The sequence below is a fragment of the Onychomys torridus genome, chromosome 15 (assembly GCF_903995425.1).
Source record: "Onychomys torridus chromosome 15, mOncTor1.1, whole genome shotgun sequence".
NCBI classification, from domain to species: domain Eukaryota; kingdom Metazoa; phylum Chordata; class Mammalia; order Rodentia; family Cricetidae; genus Onychomys; species Onychomys torridus.
In genome coordinates, this window is record NC_050457.1 from 36733594 (window position 1) to 36751748 (window position 18155).

The 18155-nt window shown below is 45.6% G+C and overlaps 1 protein-coding gene across 1 annotated transcript in view; it reads left to right on the top strand.

Annotated features, from left to right (window-relative positions):
- The first annotated feature begins 3860 nt into the window (after window positions 1–3860).
- The window catches only part of LOC118596488 (chondroitin sulfate proteoglycan 4-like), a 68689-nt gene continuing 54394 nt past the window's right edge, over window positions 3861–18155 (top strand). Inside the window, exon 1 of the mRNA XM_036207418.1 lies at window positions 3861–4012. Within this exon, the coding sequence (XP_036063311.1) occupies window positions 3934–4012 (79 nt within the window). The 5' untranslated portion in view covers window positions 3861–3933. The remainder of the gene's footprint in view (window positions 4013–18155) is intronic.

An 18155-nucleotide genomic window follows, 5' to 3' on the forward strand; every position in this document is an offset into this window, starting at 1 on the left:
GGAAGGATGCAAATGATGGATTAGAAATCATTTTAAAAAGAGGAACAAGGGGCATTCTATTGGGAGATAAGCCTATCCTCTCTCTTTGGCACTTTAACCGTTTTCTCTAAATTAAAAGCTCTGAGTTTATTAGCAACCATTTCCTTGCCTTGTGTAGAGAAATCAAGCATTTCATGTTTCCTTGTGTGCTAATTAAAAGGGCTTCCTTTAAATGGTGCAGCGGTCCCAATACCAGTAATAACTAATTAGGATCATAAAATGTTGAGCCTGAAGGGAATTTACTTAATCAATTCCTTTCATCTTTTAGGAGAGGAAACAAGCTGGCGCGGTGACTTGCCACACTTCTGGGACCAGAGCTATATAGCTTCCCACTCTACTCGGTTCACAACTGTTCAGCATGAAGAAAATCAGTACTTGCAGGTGGTTGGAGTATGCTGCAGACCACTACCATGGTAACAGGATTAGACTTCAGTTGTATGTGTGCTAAGCCTATAGAAGAAAAATAAATTAGCCCTCTAGCCTAAAGATTAGAGCAAGGATGCTTTGGAGGCTGGCAGAGGAGCCTCATGGCCCTGGTTGGGCTCCCTAGTATACTGGTGTCTGGTGAAATCTTACCATGAACCACACATGATGTTCAGTACTTAATCCTGAGTCTGCAAAGCCATATTATAAGCCTTATAGGAGCTTCAGTTTATACAGAGAGACAAATAGGACTTGGAAGTGACTTTTCCAAGGTCTTACACCAATGCCAGCTAGCATTTGTAGTTGGCCTTTCCAGATACCAAACTGTGTCCTTAGAGATGACAAGGGATAGAAGTCCTTCTGGAAGACACTGGTGACTGTTAAGGCCTCTTTGGGAGGCTGTTTGAGCTTTTAGACGGACTTAGATACAAGCTTGCCAAGATATTCTACATACCTACAGAGCCCGAGCTAAACTGATCTCTCAGCTATGCTAGACCTGATCATAAATCCTACCTCCAGTGCTTTGGGCTAATATCGACTTACATTCTGAATGCAACGTCTAGAAAGTGTCTTAGGGTTCTATTGCTGTGAAGAGATACCATAACCATGGCAACTCTTATAAAAGGAAACATTTAACTGGGGACTGGCTTACAGCTCAGAGGTTAAGTCCATTATCATCATGGCAGGAAGCCTGGTGGAGTGCCGGTAGAAATGGCGCTGGAGAGGAGCTAGAGTTCTCCATCTGAATCCCCAGACAGCAGCAAAACAGAGTGAACCACTGGGCCTACGCTGAGCTTCTGAAACCTCAAGCCACACACCCCCCCTTGACATACTTCCTCCAACAAGCCCCCCCCCCCCATTGACACACTTCCTCCAACAAGGCCACACCTTCTAAGAGTGCCACTCCCTATGGGGGCCATTTTCATTCAGACCAGCACAGACAAACTAAAGCTGTGAGGACCACAGCTTTGGTGTGTGATCTTAAGAAGGAAGAAACAAAGGTCTGGTTTGTGTGTGTGTTACACTCTGCTGTAAATGGTGGCAAAAATCAGAGTGGTAAAAATGGCAGGTTTGCACAGGACCTAGAAATTCGAATTCTTTTGTGGCTGGATCCCCGTTTGGCTGCTTATTGTCTTGATGACCAGTTCTCGATTGGTCGGATAACACTGATAAAGTGCACATTTGCTGGGGAGACAGGGTACAATAGAACTGTATGTGGATGAGTACAGAGAGGCCACGGGTAGAATCCCACCTGCTCAGGAAGACGGTTAGATATCTGCCGCTTGTCTCAGGGCTTGCAAATGTATGGTTTGGATATCAAGTATTTCCCACTGGGTCCTACTCCAGTCCCCACAAGACTCATGTGTTGAAGGCTTGCTCCCAGCTGATTGTGCTACTGACATTGGATCATAAGGGATTGATCCGTTGGTCTGTTCATAGCTGAATGGGCTCTTAGAAAGTGGGCCTTGGGGCTGGAGAGATGGCTCAGTGGTTCAGAGCACTGACTGCTTTTCCAGAGGTCCTGAGTTCAATTCCCAGCAACCACATGGTGGCTCACAACCACTTGTGATGAGATCTGGTGCCTTCTTCTGACCTACAAGGACATATGCAGGCAGAATACTGTATACATATTAAACAAACAAATAGATAAAAACATTTAAAAAAAAAAAAAGAAGAAAGAAAGTGGGCCTCGTTGAAGGAAGTAGGTCTGTGGGAGTGTCTTTGAAGGTCTATTTTATCCTCAGACTTCTTCTCTTGTGCTTTCTGCTCCCTGACTGCCAGGAAGGGAGTAGCTTGCTCTGCCTTGCCCTTCCACCATTGTGTGTCTGCTTTACCTCAGGCATAAAATCAGTAGACCTTGGACTGAAACCTCGGAAGTCACGAGCCAAGTCGGCCTCCCTCCTTTAAGCGGTGACCGTTGACAGAAAGGCCACTGATACACATACAGAACACAAACCAAAGTTACCCATGTATATCGTGTTTGGGCTCAAGTTGATAGGTTGCTCTTGGTTATAAGTAGGAGCCTAAGTCCAGGTAGATTCAGTTCAGAGGGGACTTGAATGGTTTATGCAAAAACAACCTGGAAAGGATTAAGGTGCAGCTGGTTTCAGGGATGAATGGAGATGGCAGACCCCAATCCCAGGTCAAGAGCCACAGTTCTTTTCTATGTCTTCTTTTTGGGCACTAGCTTATTTGAAAAGTCTGAGATCAAAGCGATCTATAGTTTTCTACCTCCCCTCTGGAGAGCTGCAGGCCCTCTTCTTGTATGCATTCAGTAAAAGTCTTAAGATTAGAAATGACTGGCCCTGCTCTGGTCATCAGTACCCCAACCTCAGCCCATCACGTGACAGAAAGGGGGGTCTTAGAAGTGGATGCCAACTCCTATTTCCCACACATGGTGGGGCAGGCAGTAGAATGCAGTTCTCCTAAAGGAAGGCAAGGTTCCCAGGATCATGGAAGGCTGCTGGGTAGACAAAACATATTTTCTTAGAAGTGGAACAGTGGCCTCACAGATTTTCTGCTGCAGAAAAGGTCAAAATGCGACTCTACGCTTAAAAAGCACTTTATTTCAGAACTAAAAAAGGGAACGAGAGGGAAATGAAGTCATCGTTGGTTTTCCTAGGAACAAAGCAGGACTAACATTGACTATCCCAGCAGCCAAAGAACTGGCATTTTGACAACCCCTAGCGTTGCAAAAGTAGCCCAGGGAAGCTGGTTCTGGAGAGCCCTGAAATCTTCCAGTCAAACCATCTCCCAGGGGTGCTACTTGTATAGGGGCTTCTCCTCTCTGTGGCTTCCCATGGTAGGAAATGATAGCGGCAACATATCAAATCTTAGACCTTAATTATTCTGACAGATAGTTGCTCCAAAATTTCAGATTTAACTTAGGGAACCAAGCTTTAAAAGAAACAAAACTAAGGCTCACATTTGCAAAATAAATGGCTAGGCTACCTTCTTTCCTGCCATTCCTGCTTGCTCACCCAAAACATACTCCCAAACATCTACACAAATGGCGGGCGTTAGGATAAGGCTGAGGAAAACGAGCCCCTTGTCCTTCTGAGATGTGCTGTGGTCAGAGGAAACGGTTGTTTCAAGGCCAGCTTGGGTCCTGCCCCATTATTCCCCCCCCCCCCCGCCATCCCCACCCCAGCCTGTTGCCTAGAGCTCTCTCTTTCTCCAGTTAGGCACACCAAGCTCCAGATCTGCAAGCAGGGGAGGGGGGGCCACCGACCCCCTGACCCCTCTGTCGCCTGCATGGCAATGGAGACCCACACTCTAGCCCCGTCTGATTTCACCGTGGCAGCCGAATCGCGCTGACGCCGCGCGACAGCTGCAGGTAGCACAAGTGCCCCGCCCCGTCGGGCCGTGCGGCGGGGGACGCCGCCCCTCTCCAGGCTCCTGGGGCGCGCACGCGGCGGGCACTGGCCCTTGCAGGTAGAGCTCGACGCGGCCCGGAGACAGCGCGGCGGGATGGGGCGGCCCGGGGTCCGCTGCCTCGTGCTGCTCGCTGCCTGCCTGGAGCTCTGCGGGCCGCGCGGGGCGCTCGGAGGTACGCGCCCCCAACTTCCCTTCCCCATCCGGGGCGGGCCAGGCCAAGCGGCTTTGCACGGAGAGGGTGGGCGGCCGGGTTGGGGCGCGATCCCCCCCCTCCCCCGCCTCTTTCCCCAAGGAGGAGGCTGGGCGAGCAGGGCGAGCGGTTCCCCCGATCCCGGGCGCGCTCAGGCCCCGCGTCCCCGAGCTGGGCGGAGGGGAGGACGCAGAGAGGCCCTACGCACAGGCTTCGCTGCGGCCGACCACTTCCAACTTCCAGCCCGGGCCTGCGCCCCACCTCCTCGCCGCGAACTCCGGGGACTCGGAGTTTTTAAGATCGGCCCTCTGACCAGCAGAGTGGCCGACTCCTCCGGTGGCTCTGGCTAGTCCTTTTGAGTTCGGCCCGGGAGCTGTTTGCTCTCCTGTGACCTGCGAGGCGTTGGGGGACACTTCAGTTACAAAGGATATTCTTTGACTCCCCCAGCTCCTTGTCCCGTTAATCCCACCGTAGAGGGCCTTTACTTTTCTGAGTCCAAATACATAACTTTTTTTTTTTTTAATTTTTCCTTGGCAGTTTGCCTACCTTCCAGATTACTTAGCACATGGTTCTCTAAACTTTTACGTGACTGAGCCCCAGTTCCTTCCCACCCTCAATTCAACAAAAGACTTCCAGAAATTCTAAACTCACAGGCGTTGCATGTCTGTACTATTTTAAATAAGATTCTGGAGACTTAAATTCATTGTCAGGGTAGCCAGAGAGCATTGCTGCGCGCGATCATTGCGTGATGATGTCGTTTCAGAGTAACGCTCCAAGGGTCATCTAGGTCCTGGAAGACGCCTCGCCCTTCTCCTTGATCCGGTGGTGAGGAGGCTGTTGGGAAAAGCTCTACACCTTCCTCATTTTCCTTGTTTCCTAGCACCTCATCTCCAGGCTGTCCTGCTCCTTCTGGTTCCAAGGGTGGGTGTGGCCAAGGGTTGGAGGCCAGGAACCGCAGGAACAGTGTCTGAGGGGGCAGGTGTGACTCCAAAGGGCAGTGAATGGCCTTTGACAAGCCCAAGTGGTATCAGAGAGGGTGCCAGGAATAGTTGGGAGCAAAGAGAAGCTCCTGGCTTAGCAGTCGGCTAGGCTTGGCCTTCACACCCAAGGACTATCTTCTGTTCCCAGTTATTCCGCACGGTTACTCCTCTGGTTCTTTATTTTTGCCTCTGTAAACTCTGTAATAACGTCCTCAGAGAGGCTTAACCCAAACAACTGTTTGCAGACTGGGGATGCTCAATAAACACTCATTTCCAGCCTTCCCTACTCATTATCCCCCATTCTGCCTCTTCGATGCAATTCGTGTGGCTAGGAGACTGTAGGTTGTATATGCCTTTCGACTAGGCATGTGGCTTCTTTGTTCACAGAATTCCACAGCAGGCATTCTAACATGGACGTTCTTCATCCATGGCCCGGGCAGCATGACAAATATTGTAGGCCAAAATCTTGCCAAAAATCTTCTTTGTGATGCTTGGAAGAATATTTTCTTCTTCTTCTTTCATTTTATGTGTATGGGTTGTAGGGAGAAGAGGAAACCCTAAGCTCCACCCTGACAAAGAGACCAGATTCTCAGATCCACACAGAAATGGTAAAGCCTTCCCCTTGTCCCTGTGGTGGGGCCAAGAGGGAAATGGAAAAGCCTTCCTCTGTCTGGTCCATGTATGGATGTTGATAGTATGTGTAGAAATTGTCCACCACAGCCCCACCCCACCCTTCAGTTTTAGCCAAAGATGTCTTCCCTACAGAGTCTGTTCCTGAGATTAGCTGAACCTGTCTCCTTGATCCCGCTGGGTACCACAAACCCTGCCTCCTTGTTTATCTGTGTGTAGTAACTCTGCCTCCTGGTTCTGCTATATGCAATAACCGTGTCTCTCTGTTCGACTCTATATAATAAATATGTTGAACTTCTGGGTCAGACGATCTGACCCCAGTGTTCTGTCTGTGTGTTGTCTGTCTGTCTTCTCTTCACACCACCACCACCACCACCACCACCACCACCACCACCCCCACCCCCACCCCCCCCCGTCAGATCCCAGTTCTTACAGTTGTGCATGGATGTGACTAAAGGTGTTTTACTGCGTATGTGTCTGTTTCCCACACATGTGTCTGGTGTTGGAGGAGACCAGAAGAGGGCATCAGACACCCTGAAACTGGAGTTACAGATGGTTGTGAGCGACGATGTAGATGTAGATGCTGGGAATGGAACCGAGATCTTCTGGAAGATTAGTCCATGCTTGTAAATTCTGAGCCATCCCTCCAGTCCTGAGAATATTTTCCTGAGTTGCCACTTGTACAATTTGACTTCTTTCCTCCCTTTGTCTCCTTGTATAATTCAGGGTATTTCCTTGAACAGTTGAGTTGCTTTTAGCTGTTCTTAGTGCTTGAAGGGTGCAGGGTGATAGATAGGTCAGCTTGGCGAGTTACCACAGCAGAAGCCAACTCTGTCTGGCAATAGATATTGTCTAGTAAAATTACTTTGAGTGCACGTGCCTCATGCATTCTGTTTTCGAATCATACTATTGCCATTGGCCACTTTCTGAGGTGATAGGATGTACATTTGCACTAGCTCCATATTATCAGCGTATTGAATTTCTGTCTTGCTTTCAGTATTTCTAATTTGGACCACTTTCTTGTCAGATACTGCTTTTGCATTCTGACAAGGCTGAATGGGCACTTGTTCCAGAAGAGAATGGCCAGGCTGACCTGTTGCTTGGCATGGCGGCTTTTCACATTGTTTTTAATGTGTCTTTACCCACGAGTTCCTTGGAAGAATTTGAAAAACATCTTTATTGATTATTCTGCTATGAGAAAACACCCAAGGCTGAATTTGTTTTAAAGAAAAGAGGTTTCTTTAGCTCATGACCTTGGTGCTGGCTCTGACGAGGGAATCGTGGCAGTTGGCTTTATGTTAGGAGCCTGCAGAAGGGCGAGAAGAAGCCAGAGAATGTCCAGGGTGCGGCTGGTCTGGCATTTTAGAACACGTCTCTCCAGCAAGCTAGCAAGGGTTCTTTGAGAACTAACCCAATCTCCTCTGGGAATGATGTTTTAAGTGACCCAACAGTCTCCTATTAGCCTTCACCTTTTAAAGTTTCTGACACCTCTTTTTGGCATAGAAGAGACCAGGCTCCCAACTCTTAAAGTTGGGATACAGACGGCATCCAAACCTAGGCACATGTGACTTTTTTTGGAGGATGTGTTTACTTATGGTGAGATAATGTAACCGATGCACCTAGTTAACCAGACAAGCCTGCCTGTGGTGTAAGTGAAGCCAAGAGAGGAGAGGAACACCAGTCCCCTCTGCAGAGTCCCCGTTTGCCTTTGGAAGGCTTGTGCATGCAGCAAGAGCTGAACAGCCATTTCACATGCCAATCAGTGCAGGCGGAATTTCAACCACATTGAGACCAATAAACTAAGCTCTTTTCTGGTGCTGTTTTGGCTTTTAGATCGCAGCTACCTCAGATGGCCTAATATATTCTTTTGGCTCTGCAGCAAATATCCTGGCACTCCTTTCACGATTGGTATCTCAAAACTGATGCACAGATTCAGATTTTTTTTTTTTTTTTAAGCAGCTGGTGTGACAGCAGGTGGCACGTGGCACAGAGTGCTGGATCCTCACAGTTGAAACACCTACCGCTGGACCATAGGCGTACAGAAGATAGAGAAGGATAGAGAAGGGTTGTAGAATTCTGCCCAGGGCATTGGAAGATAGAGAAGGATAGAGAAGGGTCTTAGAATTCTGCCCAGGGCATTGGAAGATAGAGAAGGATAGAGAAGGGTTGTAGAATTCTGCCCAGGGCATTGGAAGATAGAGAAGGATAGAGAAGGGTCTTAGAATTCTTTCCAGGGCATTGGAAGGCAGAGAAGGATAGAGAAGGGTCGTAGAATTCTGCCCAGGGCATTGGAAGGCAGGTACCTTGGGAGAAGAGGGAGAGGCTGGAAGAGCTGCCAACCTTGGATCTTAGGAGAAGCCACTGTCTCTAGAGAGGAGGCCTGGGTCCATCATGGACATGCATGTCTGAGGAGGAACCTGGGCAGCATACCCCATCTGCAGAGCATGAATGGTTGGACCTAGGCTCTGTGGCCCAGCAGAGGGAAGCTGGTGGTTCAACCAGGGCAGACTGAGCACCAGGACTACTTTACTGGCTTATTCAGCAGGAACTGTTTGCACCCGAGACTACAGGAGCAGCAGCCCCCAGAGTAGTGCCAGACACAGGAATCCTTCATTGAGAGCAGGGAAGGGTGGAGTAACTGCTGGTTTTGCCTTGGTAGCCTGAGGACCCAGCCCAGAGCAATTGCACAAAAGTTAATGTTTGGATGAATCGGAGAGTTGAGAGCCTAGTGCATTACGGTTGACAAAGAGCCAAAGTGCTATAAATTGTTGGACCTAGATCCACCTAGAAACCAAAGATGTTTTAGTGTATCTGAACCTGCTGTCCTCTGCTGTCTGTCTTCCTCCAACAATGTCAGCAGCACATGTAGCAGGGGCCTTGGTGCCAGAGTTGCCCTTCACAGCTCCCCAAGCATCTGATACACCTGCCCTTCAGCCATAGAGCACGTTTGAGTTCATTGACTTCCCACTCGGATTTAAATTTAACAGAGCAGAGAGTTGTGCTAGTCTGCTGGGAGGTTGCATAAGGTATTGAGGGTCTTTCTGCTAAGTTATTTCTTGCGTGTAAGTTTTCTTTTTTTCTTTGGAGGAGCTGGTTAAAGTTAGATGCCCCTTGAATAAATATCCCACTTTAACTTTACGTGCATACAATATCCACAGCATATTAAAACGCTAGGAATTGCTAAGGAGGAGCTGTAGAGCAAAACCTGCCTTTCCAACTGACTGACTGAGCTTGAATCACACAGCATGAGTGTGAGGTCCTTTCCAGGGCAAGGCTCTTCTTAGAACTTCGTCTTAGGAGTTGGTATGATGCCAGAGAGCTTTTGTTTTGTTTTTCCAATTTCAATTTTATTTATTTATTTATTTGTTTGTTTATTTATTTATTTATTTATTTATTTTGGTTTTTCGAGACAGGGTTTCTCTGTGTAGTTTTGCGCCTTTCCTGGAACTCGATTTGTAGACCAGGCTGGCCTCGAACTCACAGAGATCCACCTGCCTCTGCCTCCCGAGTGCTAGGATTAAAGGCATGTGCCACCATTGCCCAGTGCCCAATTTCAATTTTAAAGACAAATTTCTATACCCATGATGCTCCTGGAACTCATTTCTAAGCACAGCTGTATGTTAAAAGACAGGATATAACATTACCCCAGATACTGAAATTATAGAAAAGGAATTCTAATTTTCAGTGACAGCAAATAGACATCAAATGTTTTTTCTAAATACTTCTTTAATTAATTTACATCCCAGTTCACAGAGCCACCAGCCTGTTCTCTAAAATACAGAACCCATCTGTCTCTGTGGCTGAAAGCTGTTTAATGTTTCCCGTTGTTTACAGACCCTCTTTACAGGCCCACCAGTGAGGAACCTTCTGCTTGCCTCACTGGTAAGTCATTCATTTGCTCCCCAAACTTGTATGTGTGTCAACAGCTCAAGCACAAAGTCTTCTCGTCCCAGATTCCCACCCCAGGAAGTCACAACCAAACCCCAAATCTGGAAGTTGGTGAGAGTTGCCTTCTAGCATCTCCCTCTCCCTCCCCAGATGATACTGCTTTTAAACCGTGTCTTGAGCTCACTCACTTCTCATCCCTTCTTGGCACCCCTTCCTGCCCGGGGTTTCAACACTGTCATCCTCTGAGTTACAGTCTGATTGTGTCATTTCCCTAATTGATTCCTTTCTGACACTCTGTAACACAAATTGCTAAATGGTCTTATTAATAAAAAACCCAGAGCCAGATACTGGAGTGATAGCTGAAAGATCAGAGAAACAGACCGAGCCAGCCACGTTCTTACCTCTACGAAATCCTCAGCCTCATGAGAGAGACTTCCTGTTTACTCACGCCTTATATCCCTTTCTGTGCCCTGACATCTTCCTTCCTTCCTAGTGCTGGGGTTAAAGTCGTGAGTCACCATGCCTGGCTCTGTTCCCAGTGTGGCCTTGAACTCACAGAGATCCAAATGGATCTCTGCCTTCTGAACACTAAGATTAAAGGCGTGTGCTACCACTGCCTGACTTTTATGTTTAATAGAGTGGCTGGCTTTGTCCTCTGATCCCCAGGCAAGCTTTATTGGGGTACACAAGATATCACCACACCACAACCCTCTTTTGACAGATTCCTGATTTCTAAGGCAGTCATTTATTAAGTAATCTAATGTGTGCTGGACACAGTTCTATGCCTTGAGAATTAGGCGGTGGTCTGACTAACAAGATTTTGATCTCCAAATCTTAACATTCCATTTGGGGTGTCATGTTACTGGAGCCAGATAACAACTGGTGACAGACTTTTTTTTTTAAAGTAGAGATTTATAAAGGCCATTAAAGGAGCAGCCAGTCACTCCTGTTGTAAAGGTACTTTAAATGGTCAGAGAAGGCCTTCCATGTGGAGAAGACAGCCCCTCCTCTCTCTGTTGGCTCCTTCACCCTTCAGGTTGCTGCAGCCTCAACTGTACCTGGCCCCTTCATACTGCACTTAGCCAGACAGGACCTTCAGTCCCTTGTGTTGTCAATTTTCCTCTTGGTTTCCCCTCTCCGTTCCTCCTGTTCCATCCCCTAGGTCTTGCCCAGAAACCCCTCCACTCCACATCCTTTAGCCAGACTGAGTGAGTCAGCAATGGTCTAACTAAACAGAAATTGTGATTGCTTGATTAGCTGTTGTGGTTTGAATGTGGACTGTCCCACCTCCCCCCAGAGGCTCATGTGTTCAAACACTTGGTCCCCAGGAGGTGGTGCTGTTTGGGAAAGCCCTGGAAACTTTAGGAGGAGGCGCCTCGCCGGAGGAAGTGTGTCATTTGGGGGCAGGCCTTGAGGCTTACTGGCCTGGCCTCACTTGTCACTCTGCATTCTGGTCACAGTGTGACCAGCTAGCTTCCTGCTCCTGCCACCCCAATATCTCTGCTGGTAGCCATGTCTTCCTTGCCAGGATGGAATGTATCTATCTATCTGCAACTGTAAGAGAAAACAACCTCCTTCTCCTTTAAGTGGCTTTCCTCGGGGTATTTCAGTCACAGCAACAGAAGAGTCAGATAGCACCAGTCTCTTGTGTTTACCTTTGAATCTTCAGCCACAAAGCAAACCCTTGGGCTCCTTTGTGGACCTGGAGGAGCGACATTTTGCTTGGAGTGCTCCCTCTGTGGTCCCCTGTCTCACCCAAACCAGCTGCCATCCTATCAACTCCAGCACTTCAGGGCACTCTTCTTTCTAGGAACCTTTTTACAAGAGTAAAAGACAGCCAGCTGTTGTTAAGTCTTTACCTTCTGCTCTTGACAATGCTGGGCACATGCTAAGCACGCAGTAAATAGTAAGTCAATCCCAAAACAAAACAAACACACAACCAAAATCCAGCCGAAAACGAGGAAGCGTTTGGAAGAACGAGTTAGAGTCAATCGTAAGGTAAATATGGTGGCTGAAAATTGTCTCATGGGAGGAATCGCAGGCCAGTGTAAATATTTGCCCTCTGGGAGCACTGTGTTTTCGCTACTTTCTTACTGAGCTCTGTTGGCATTGTGCATCTTACCCCTTATTTCAGTACCCAAGGACAAGGTTGCTGTCCAACCTGATCGGATACTGGAATCCCCGTCCTGTCCTTCACCAGAGGGCAGATCTCCTTTCCCTCCAGGAACTGATTTCACTTGCTTTCCTGTTTGTTCTTATTGTTATTCTGAGACGTGTATTAGAGGCTGAGAAGATGGGGTCAACCTGGAGCTAACTGAGGACCTCAAGTGGCTTCAGACTGTCAGGCCAGAAGTTTCAAACCCGCTTCCTTGTTTTTCTCTGGAGGTGATGGAATTTTCTGGCCGCCAGCTGGGACTGGAATAGACTAGTGCCAGAGAGGTGAAACGTGGGAAAATATACGGATATTGTTTATGAATGTTATTTAGTCGTCTTAGCAGTAGATCTCATGATTTAGAAAACATTTCCTGGCTTTGAACACTTAACAATACATCCTGCAGGCCAGTCAGAAATTGGGATGTGGGGAGCATTCAGGAGAATAAACTCAGCTGGCTGGGAGATTGGGGGCTGCTTGCTTCATCTTAATGACTTTAGCTCTATGTTTCTATGTCAATGAGATATTTGAGGACGTTTAGGACTTGGATAATTGTGAGTTGATATTTTGCACAAGGGTGAGAGGTGGGGGTTCAGTTCCAACCTTCAGCTTTCCAGTACTGTCTCCAATGTATGTTTTGATGCCTTTATTGAGAATCAGTTTGTTTCTGGGATGCCTGCTACATCCCATTGGCCTTTGTGTCTGTTTGTAGACCTGTGCGTGATGCTTGGTTACAATGGCACTGTAATATATGCTTGAAATCAGGTATTGTGATGCCTCTGACATTCTTTTTTTTTCACTACTTGGAGTCTTTGATGTTTTGTTCAATATAAAATTTAGGGTTTTTTTCTAACTCTGTGAAGAATATATTTGATGTTTTGATAGAGATTATCTTGAGTCTACAAATCACTTAAGATAGTATATAGACATTTTAATAATATGAATTATTCCAATTCTTGCACATGAGATGCCTTTCTTTTTTCTGCGTGTCTTAGGTTTCTTTCTAATTTTCCTTTCACTTCCTTGGCTAAAGTTATTTTGAAATATTTTATTTTATTGCTTTTGTTTATCTTTAAAAAAACCTTTTGCTTCACTGATCTTTTATCTGTTTGTAGCTATATCTTATATATTTCTTCTCTGATCTTAGTTATTTCTTTGCTGTGACTAATTTGGGTTTTGTTACTCCTAGGTTATTGAGATGTATCGTTAGGTTGCATGTTTAAAATCTTTCATTTATTTTGAAACATTCCTCTGCCTTTGCTGTGTCCCATAAATTTTGATAGATTATTTCTATTTATATAATTTTTAATTTCTCTTTGATGTCTTTAATGTATGGTATGTTCAGTAGCATCTTGTTAAGTCTCAATGAATTCTGATGTTTGTCCCTTGTGATCGGAAAGGATACTGATATGATTTTGACTTGGGCTTGTTAAGATTTATTTTGAACCTAATGTATGTTCTATTTAAGGACGTTCTATGTGCTGAAGAAAAGAAGGAGTATGCTACAGTTGTGGATGAAATGTTCTGAAAGTGCCTGCTTGTAGTTGGTTTGAACACATTAGTTAATCAGCTCGAACTCACCAATAATGTGTCAGTGCCACATTAGGGAAGAACTCAGAACATTTCCCTTCGGTGTCATTTAACTAAGAGCGAGCCCAGACTTGAATTCTCTCCTTCACTCTCTCCATGTCATCTGTCTTGTCTGTCTGCAGCCCGAATCTGAAAGCATGTGTTCCTGAAAGCTGTCTTGTAAATCCGCCCCTGAACCACCACCACCCCCTCCGAGTCTGTCTGTCCGTCCTTGTGTGCCGTGTGTGTGTGTGTGTGTGTGTGTGTGTGTGTGTGTGTGTGTCTAACACTGTGTCTGAGTGTCCCTAGGGCTTTACTCTGTGTTTATTGACCACTACAGCAAGTATCACATAGGGAAGGAATAAAAGATAATTTGTAGACATCTCTATCAGAGACCTACCAGGGATTAAGTCATTGACTCCAATTGACCCCAACTGACCCAGCTAACAACCATTACTTACCAAGTAATATCCATATATTGCATTCAATGTTTATGGTAGATGTCCATTTTACAAGACTGCTTTCAGCCTCTTTTTGATATTTCCAACAAAGATTATCATAGCACACCTGCAGTGCTCTGGGTTAAGGTATTGTAGAGTACATAATTTACATTCACAGCTGTACATTAGCGTTGGTTTTAAAAGCTGATTACATAGAAATACAAGGCAAGAAAGGTTGATTGTTTCATTGTTCTCTTAAAGGCAAGTTAAACAAACAGGGTGGTTCCAGTCTTAAGTGACCTCAAGGTGCATTGGTAGCTCTTGACTGCGAGGTCCAACCAAAGTTCCAGTCTCTTAGAATGTAAGAAATATTTTATCATATTACATTGCCATACCCACTAAAGCCATTTGATCTAGAGTATAATGCAATTATGTTTGTTGATTTTCTACTTGGATGATCTATCTATTGATGGAAGTACGTTATTGGGTTCTCCCACTGGTTTTATATTAGATGCTATCTTTTCCTTTACCTCTATTAATGATTATTTTATGGAATTTTGTGCATCTACACTAGTGCATATATACTTACAACTGCTTATAGTCTTTGATTTTTTGAAATAATATTTATTTATTCATGGGTGTGTGATGTAAGGTGCCATTGTATGCATGTAGAGGTCATAGGACAGCACTTGAGATTGATTCTCTCTTTCCAGTGTTTGGTCATCTTAGAAGTCTGCTCTTTGGCAGCTAGACACTGCGGTACATGCCAATAATGTGAGCATTTAGGAGGCTGAGGCAGAGTTTTGAGTTTAAGGCCAGTGAGACTCCACTGAAAATAAATTTTCTGTTAGTCCAATGGACATTCCCTTAAGTATGACTTGGAGCTTCTTTCTTTCAGGGTTTAGAATCCTCTTTATTTTATGACACTGACAGTTTGACTATAATAAGTTGGTGTGAGCATCTTTTCGGAACACATCTTTTTGGGTCATTTGACTGTCCTATATCTAGACGTTCAAACCTCCCCTGAGACGATGGAGTTTCCAGCCATTATGTCATTTAATAGACTTTATGTGCCTTCCTGTTTTCCTTTTACTCTAGGTGCTCCTGAAATGCGACATTTGTACATTTAACCATGTCCCCAAGTCCCTGAAGGTGTTCTTCATCATTCCTCCTCCTTCTGTCCCTGCTCCTCCTACCTGGTCTTCTTCCTTATCTGATAGAGATCTTTGGGAGGACTTGTCTGAGTCCAGATCTGGTCTTCTTCATTATCTGACAGAGATCTTTGGGAGGACTTGTCTGAGTCCAGATCTAATCTTCTTCCTTATCTGATAGAGATCTTTGGGAGGACTTGTCTGAGTCCAGATCTGGTCTTCTTCCTTATCTGATAGAGACCTATGGGAGGACTTGTCTGAGTCCAGATCTAGTCTTCTTCCTTATCTGATAGAGACCTATGGGAGGATTTGTCTGAGTCCAGATCTGGTCTTCTTCCTTATCTGATAGAGACCTATGGGAGGACTTGTCTGAGTCCAGATCTTCTTTCTCTATTTGGTCTAGTTTGGTGTTGAGACTTTTGTCTGTCATTCTTTTTTTGTTTTGTTTTGTTTTGTTTTGTTTTTTGTTTGTTTTTTGAGCTGAGGATCGAACCCAGGGCCTTGCGCTTGCTAGGCAAGTGCTCTACCACTGAGCTAAATCCCCAACCCTCTTTTTTTTTTTTTTTTAAAGATTTATTTATTTATTATGTATACAGTATTCTACCTGCATATATGGCTGCAGGCCCGAAGAGGGCACCAGATCTCATTACAGATGGTTGTGAGCCACCATGTGGTTGCTGGGTATTGAACTCTGGACCTTTGGAAGAGCAGTCAGTACTCTTAACCACTGAGCCATCTCTCCAGCCCTTGATTGTCGTTCTTAAATGACTTGTTGAACTCTGCATCTCCAAGATTCCTGACTTATTCCTTTTCAAGGCCTCCATTTCTTTGCAGAATCTTTTTTTATGTCTTAGATTTTCTAATGTTTTTGTCTCTTTACTAGTATATATTCATTTTTTGAAAATGCTGGGTTGAATTTGAAAGTTTCACACACATATATTGTGTATTTTTCTCATACTCTTTCCTTCCCAGGCCCCTCTATCCCATGGTACCCTGCTCTTCCCAAACAGTGTCCCTTCTACTTTCTTGTCATAGATCTATGTCCACAGTCTCAACTTCTCACACAAGATCAAACATATAATATTTGTTTTTCTGAGTCTGGCTTATTTCACTTAACATGAAGATCTTCAGTCCATCCATTTTCCTACAAACAGCACAGTTTTGTTCTTTATTACTGAATAAAACTCTGCTGTGTGCATATACTACATTCTCTTCTGCTGAATTTCTCACTAATGTGATCTGTTGTTTTTCTGGTCTTGCTTTATTTACCTGTATTTTCTTGATTTTTTTTTATTCAGTTTCCTTATCATTTTTAACAAATTCTTTATCAGGCATTTCATTAATGTTGTTTTCTTTAGAATCTAGTGTTAGGGAATTATGCATTTTCTTGGATCTATCATGTTGCCATATTCTTTTTCTTTCTAAATTTATTTTATAACCACATTGGTATGTGATATTGACTTTAGCTCTAGGGCATGACAGGGTAGTCTCTATTACTCCCTGACTGTAATAAATGTTATAGGCACAACACATGGTATGGCAGAGTAAAAGAGACCCACCATCGAGTCAGGCATGGGGGCTCATGTCTTTAGTCCTGGCACATAGGAGGCAGAGGTGATCTCTGAGTTTGAGGCCAGCCTGGTTTATAGAACTAATTCCAGGACAGCCAGGGCTACACAGGGAAAGCCTATGTCAAGAAATCAAGAGAGAGAGGGGGTGAGGGACCAAGAGAGGGAGAGAGAGAGAGAGAGAACACATGAGACCCGCTGGTCATGTGCATGTGGGAATATTTTTGTGGCTCCAGCAGGCGTGGTATACACAGAATGGGTGTGGGTGTCCACTGTGCAACCACTCCAAAATTGGAGTCATCATGCTGCTGGGTGGGAAAGTAGCGTGGAGCAGGGCGATGATCCAGAGCAGTGGTTCTCAACCTTCCTAATGCTGCAACCCCTCATGTTGCAGTGACCCTAACCATAAAATTATTTTGTTGCCACTTCATAACTGTAATTTTGCTACTGTTATGAAGCATAATGTAAATATTTTGGAGATAGAAGTTACCAAAGGAATTGCTACCCACAGGTTGAGGGCTCTACAATACTTCTGGATTATGGGGTTGGGGCTGCATAAGAGCTTTGGGCATTGTCTTCTGGCCCCAAAGGGAGAATAGAAAACATCAAACTCAGCACAGGGTTCATCCACCGGTGGAGACTGTTTGGGTGCTCAAGCACCTTCAGTCCTGGTACTGGCCTGAGTCCACATGTGGCTGCACACTCCTTGTTTCCAGTGGATAAGCACCGTGGAGTCAGTTCTGGAAGGTGAACTCTCCGCCATTCTACCCCCTCCAGATGTGTGGGACGTCTGTCCCTCCAGTGCTGGGTGTGGAGAAGTCTCAGATGCTAGGGTTACAGCTGCTGCGCTGGGTCACGTAGTCTGTGAGCCTGCAGTCCTTCCCTCCAGTGGAATGACTGTGGGCATGAAAGGGAACAGGCGCTTACATTCTCACTAGCTCCCTCTTCAGCTGGGACCAAGCCATGAGAGCCTACGCTATGAGAGTTTGGGAGGAAATGGTGAGAATTCCTTTTTAAAAGCAAAGCTGCCGGGTAGGTTGGCTGCCCTAAATAATTTGTAAACCTGTGATGGCTGAGGAACTTCCCAGGAGCCAAGATTGCCAGCAGTGGCCGTCATGGCGTTTGCCAGGACACTTCTGTTCAAGCGGAATTCCCCCCTCCCTGGCTGGAAAGCCTAGTGGCAGGTGTTGGAATGCTTTATATTTCTTCCTGTACTATCATCCCAGGTCTTACAGAGCCTTTCAAGGGGTGACTGTTGGGGAGAGAGCTTGCTGAGGTCCAGGGTTTGAGGTCACATGCCTCAAAGAGTGGCTGTTCAGCTTCCTTGTGGAAGAGGAAGTGAGTGCCATGCACATCTGTGTGGCCATCTTGTTGGCTGAGACTGTCTTCTTGACTTTGGAAGTGGGTCAGCTTTTCTCTGAAAAAGGCGATTGTAAACTCCAGGTGATAGTGTCTCGTGAGTAGGGGAGGACCTGGGAGGGACAGGGCTCTGAGGGTGAGGGACTTTGAGTTTCCAGAAATCTGTCCTCTCCTTCTCTGCTCTTTTGGGACCATTCTAACAGATATATGTGTAGTTAGAGTTTTCCTGCCTGGCCCACAGTCAGGACAAATCTCTCTCACCCGCCAGGCCCATAGACGTTCAGACCCAACCAAGTAAACATACAGAAACTTACATTGTTTACAAACTGTATGGCCATGGCAGGCTTCTTGTTATCTACTTTTTCTATCTTAAATTAACCCATTTCTA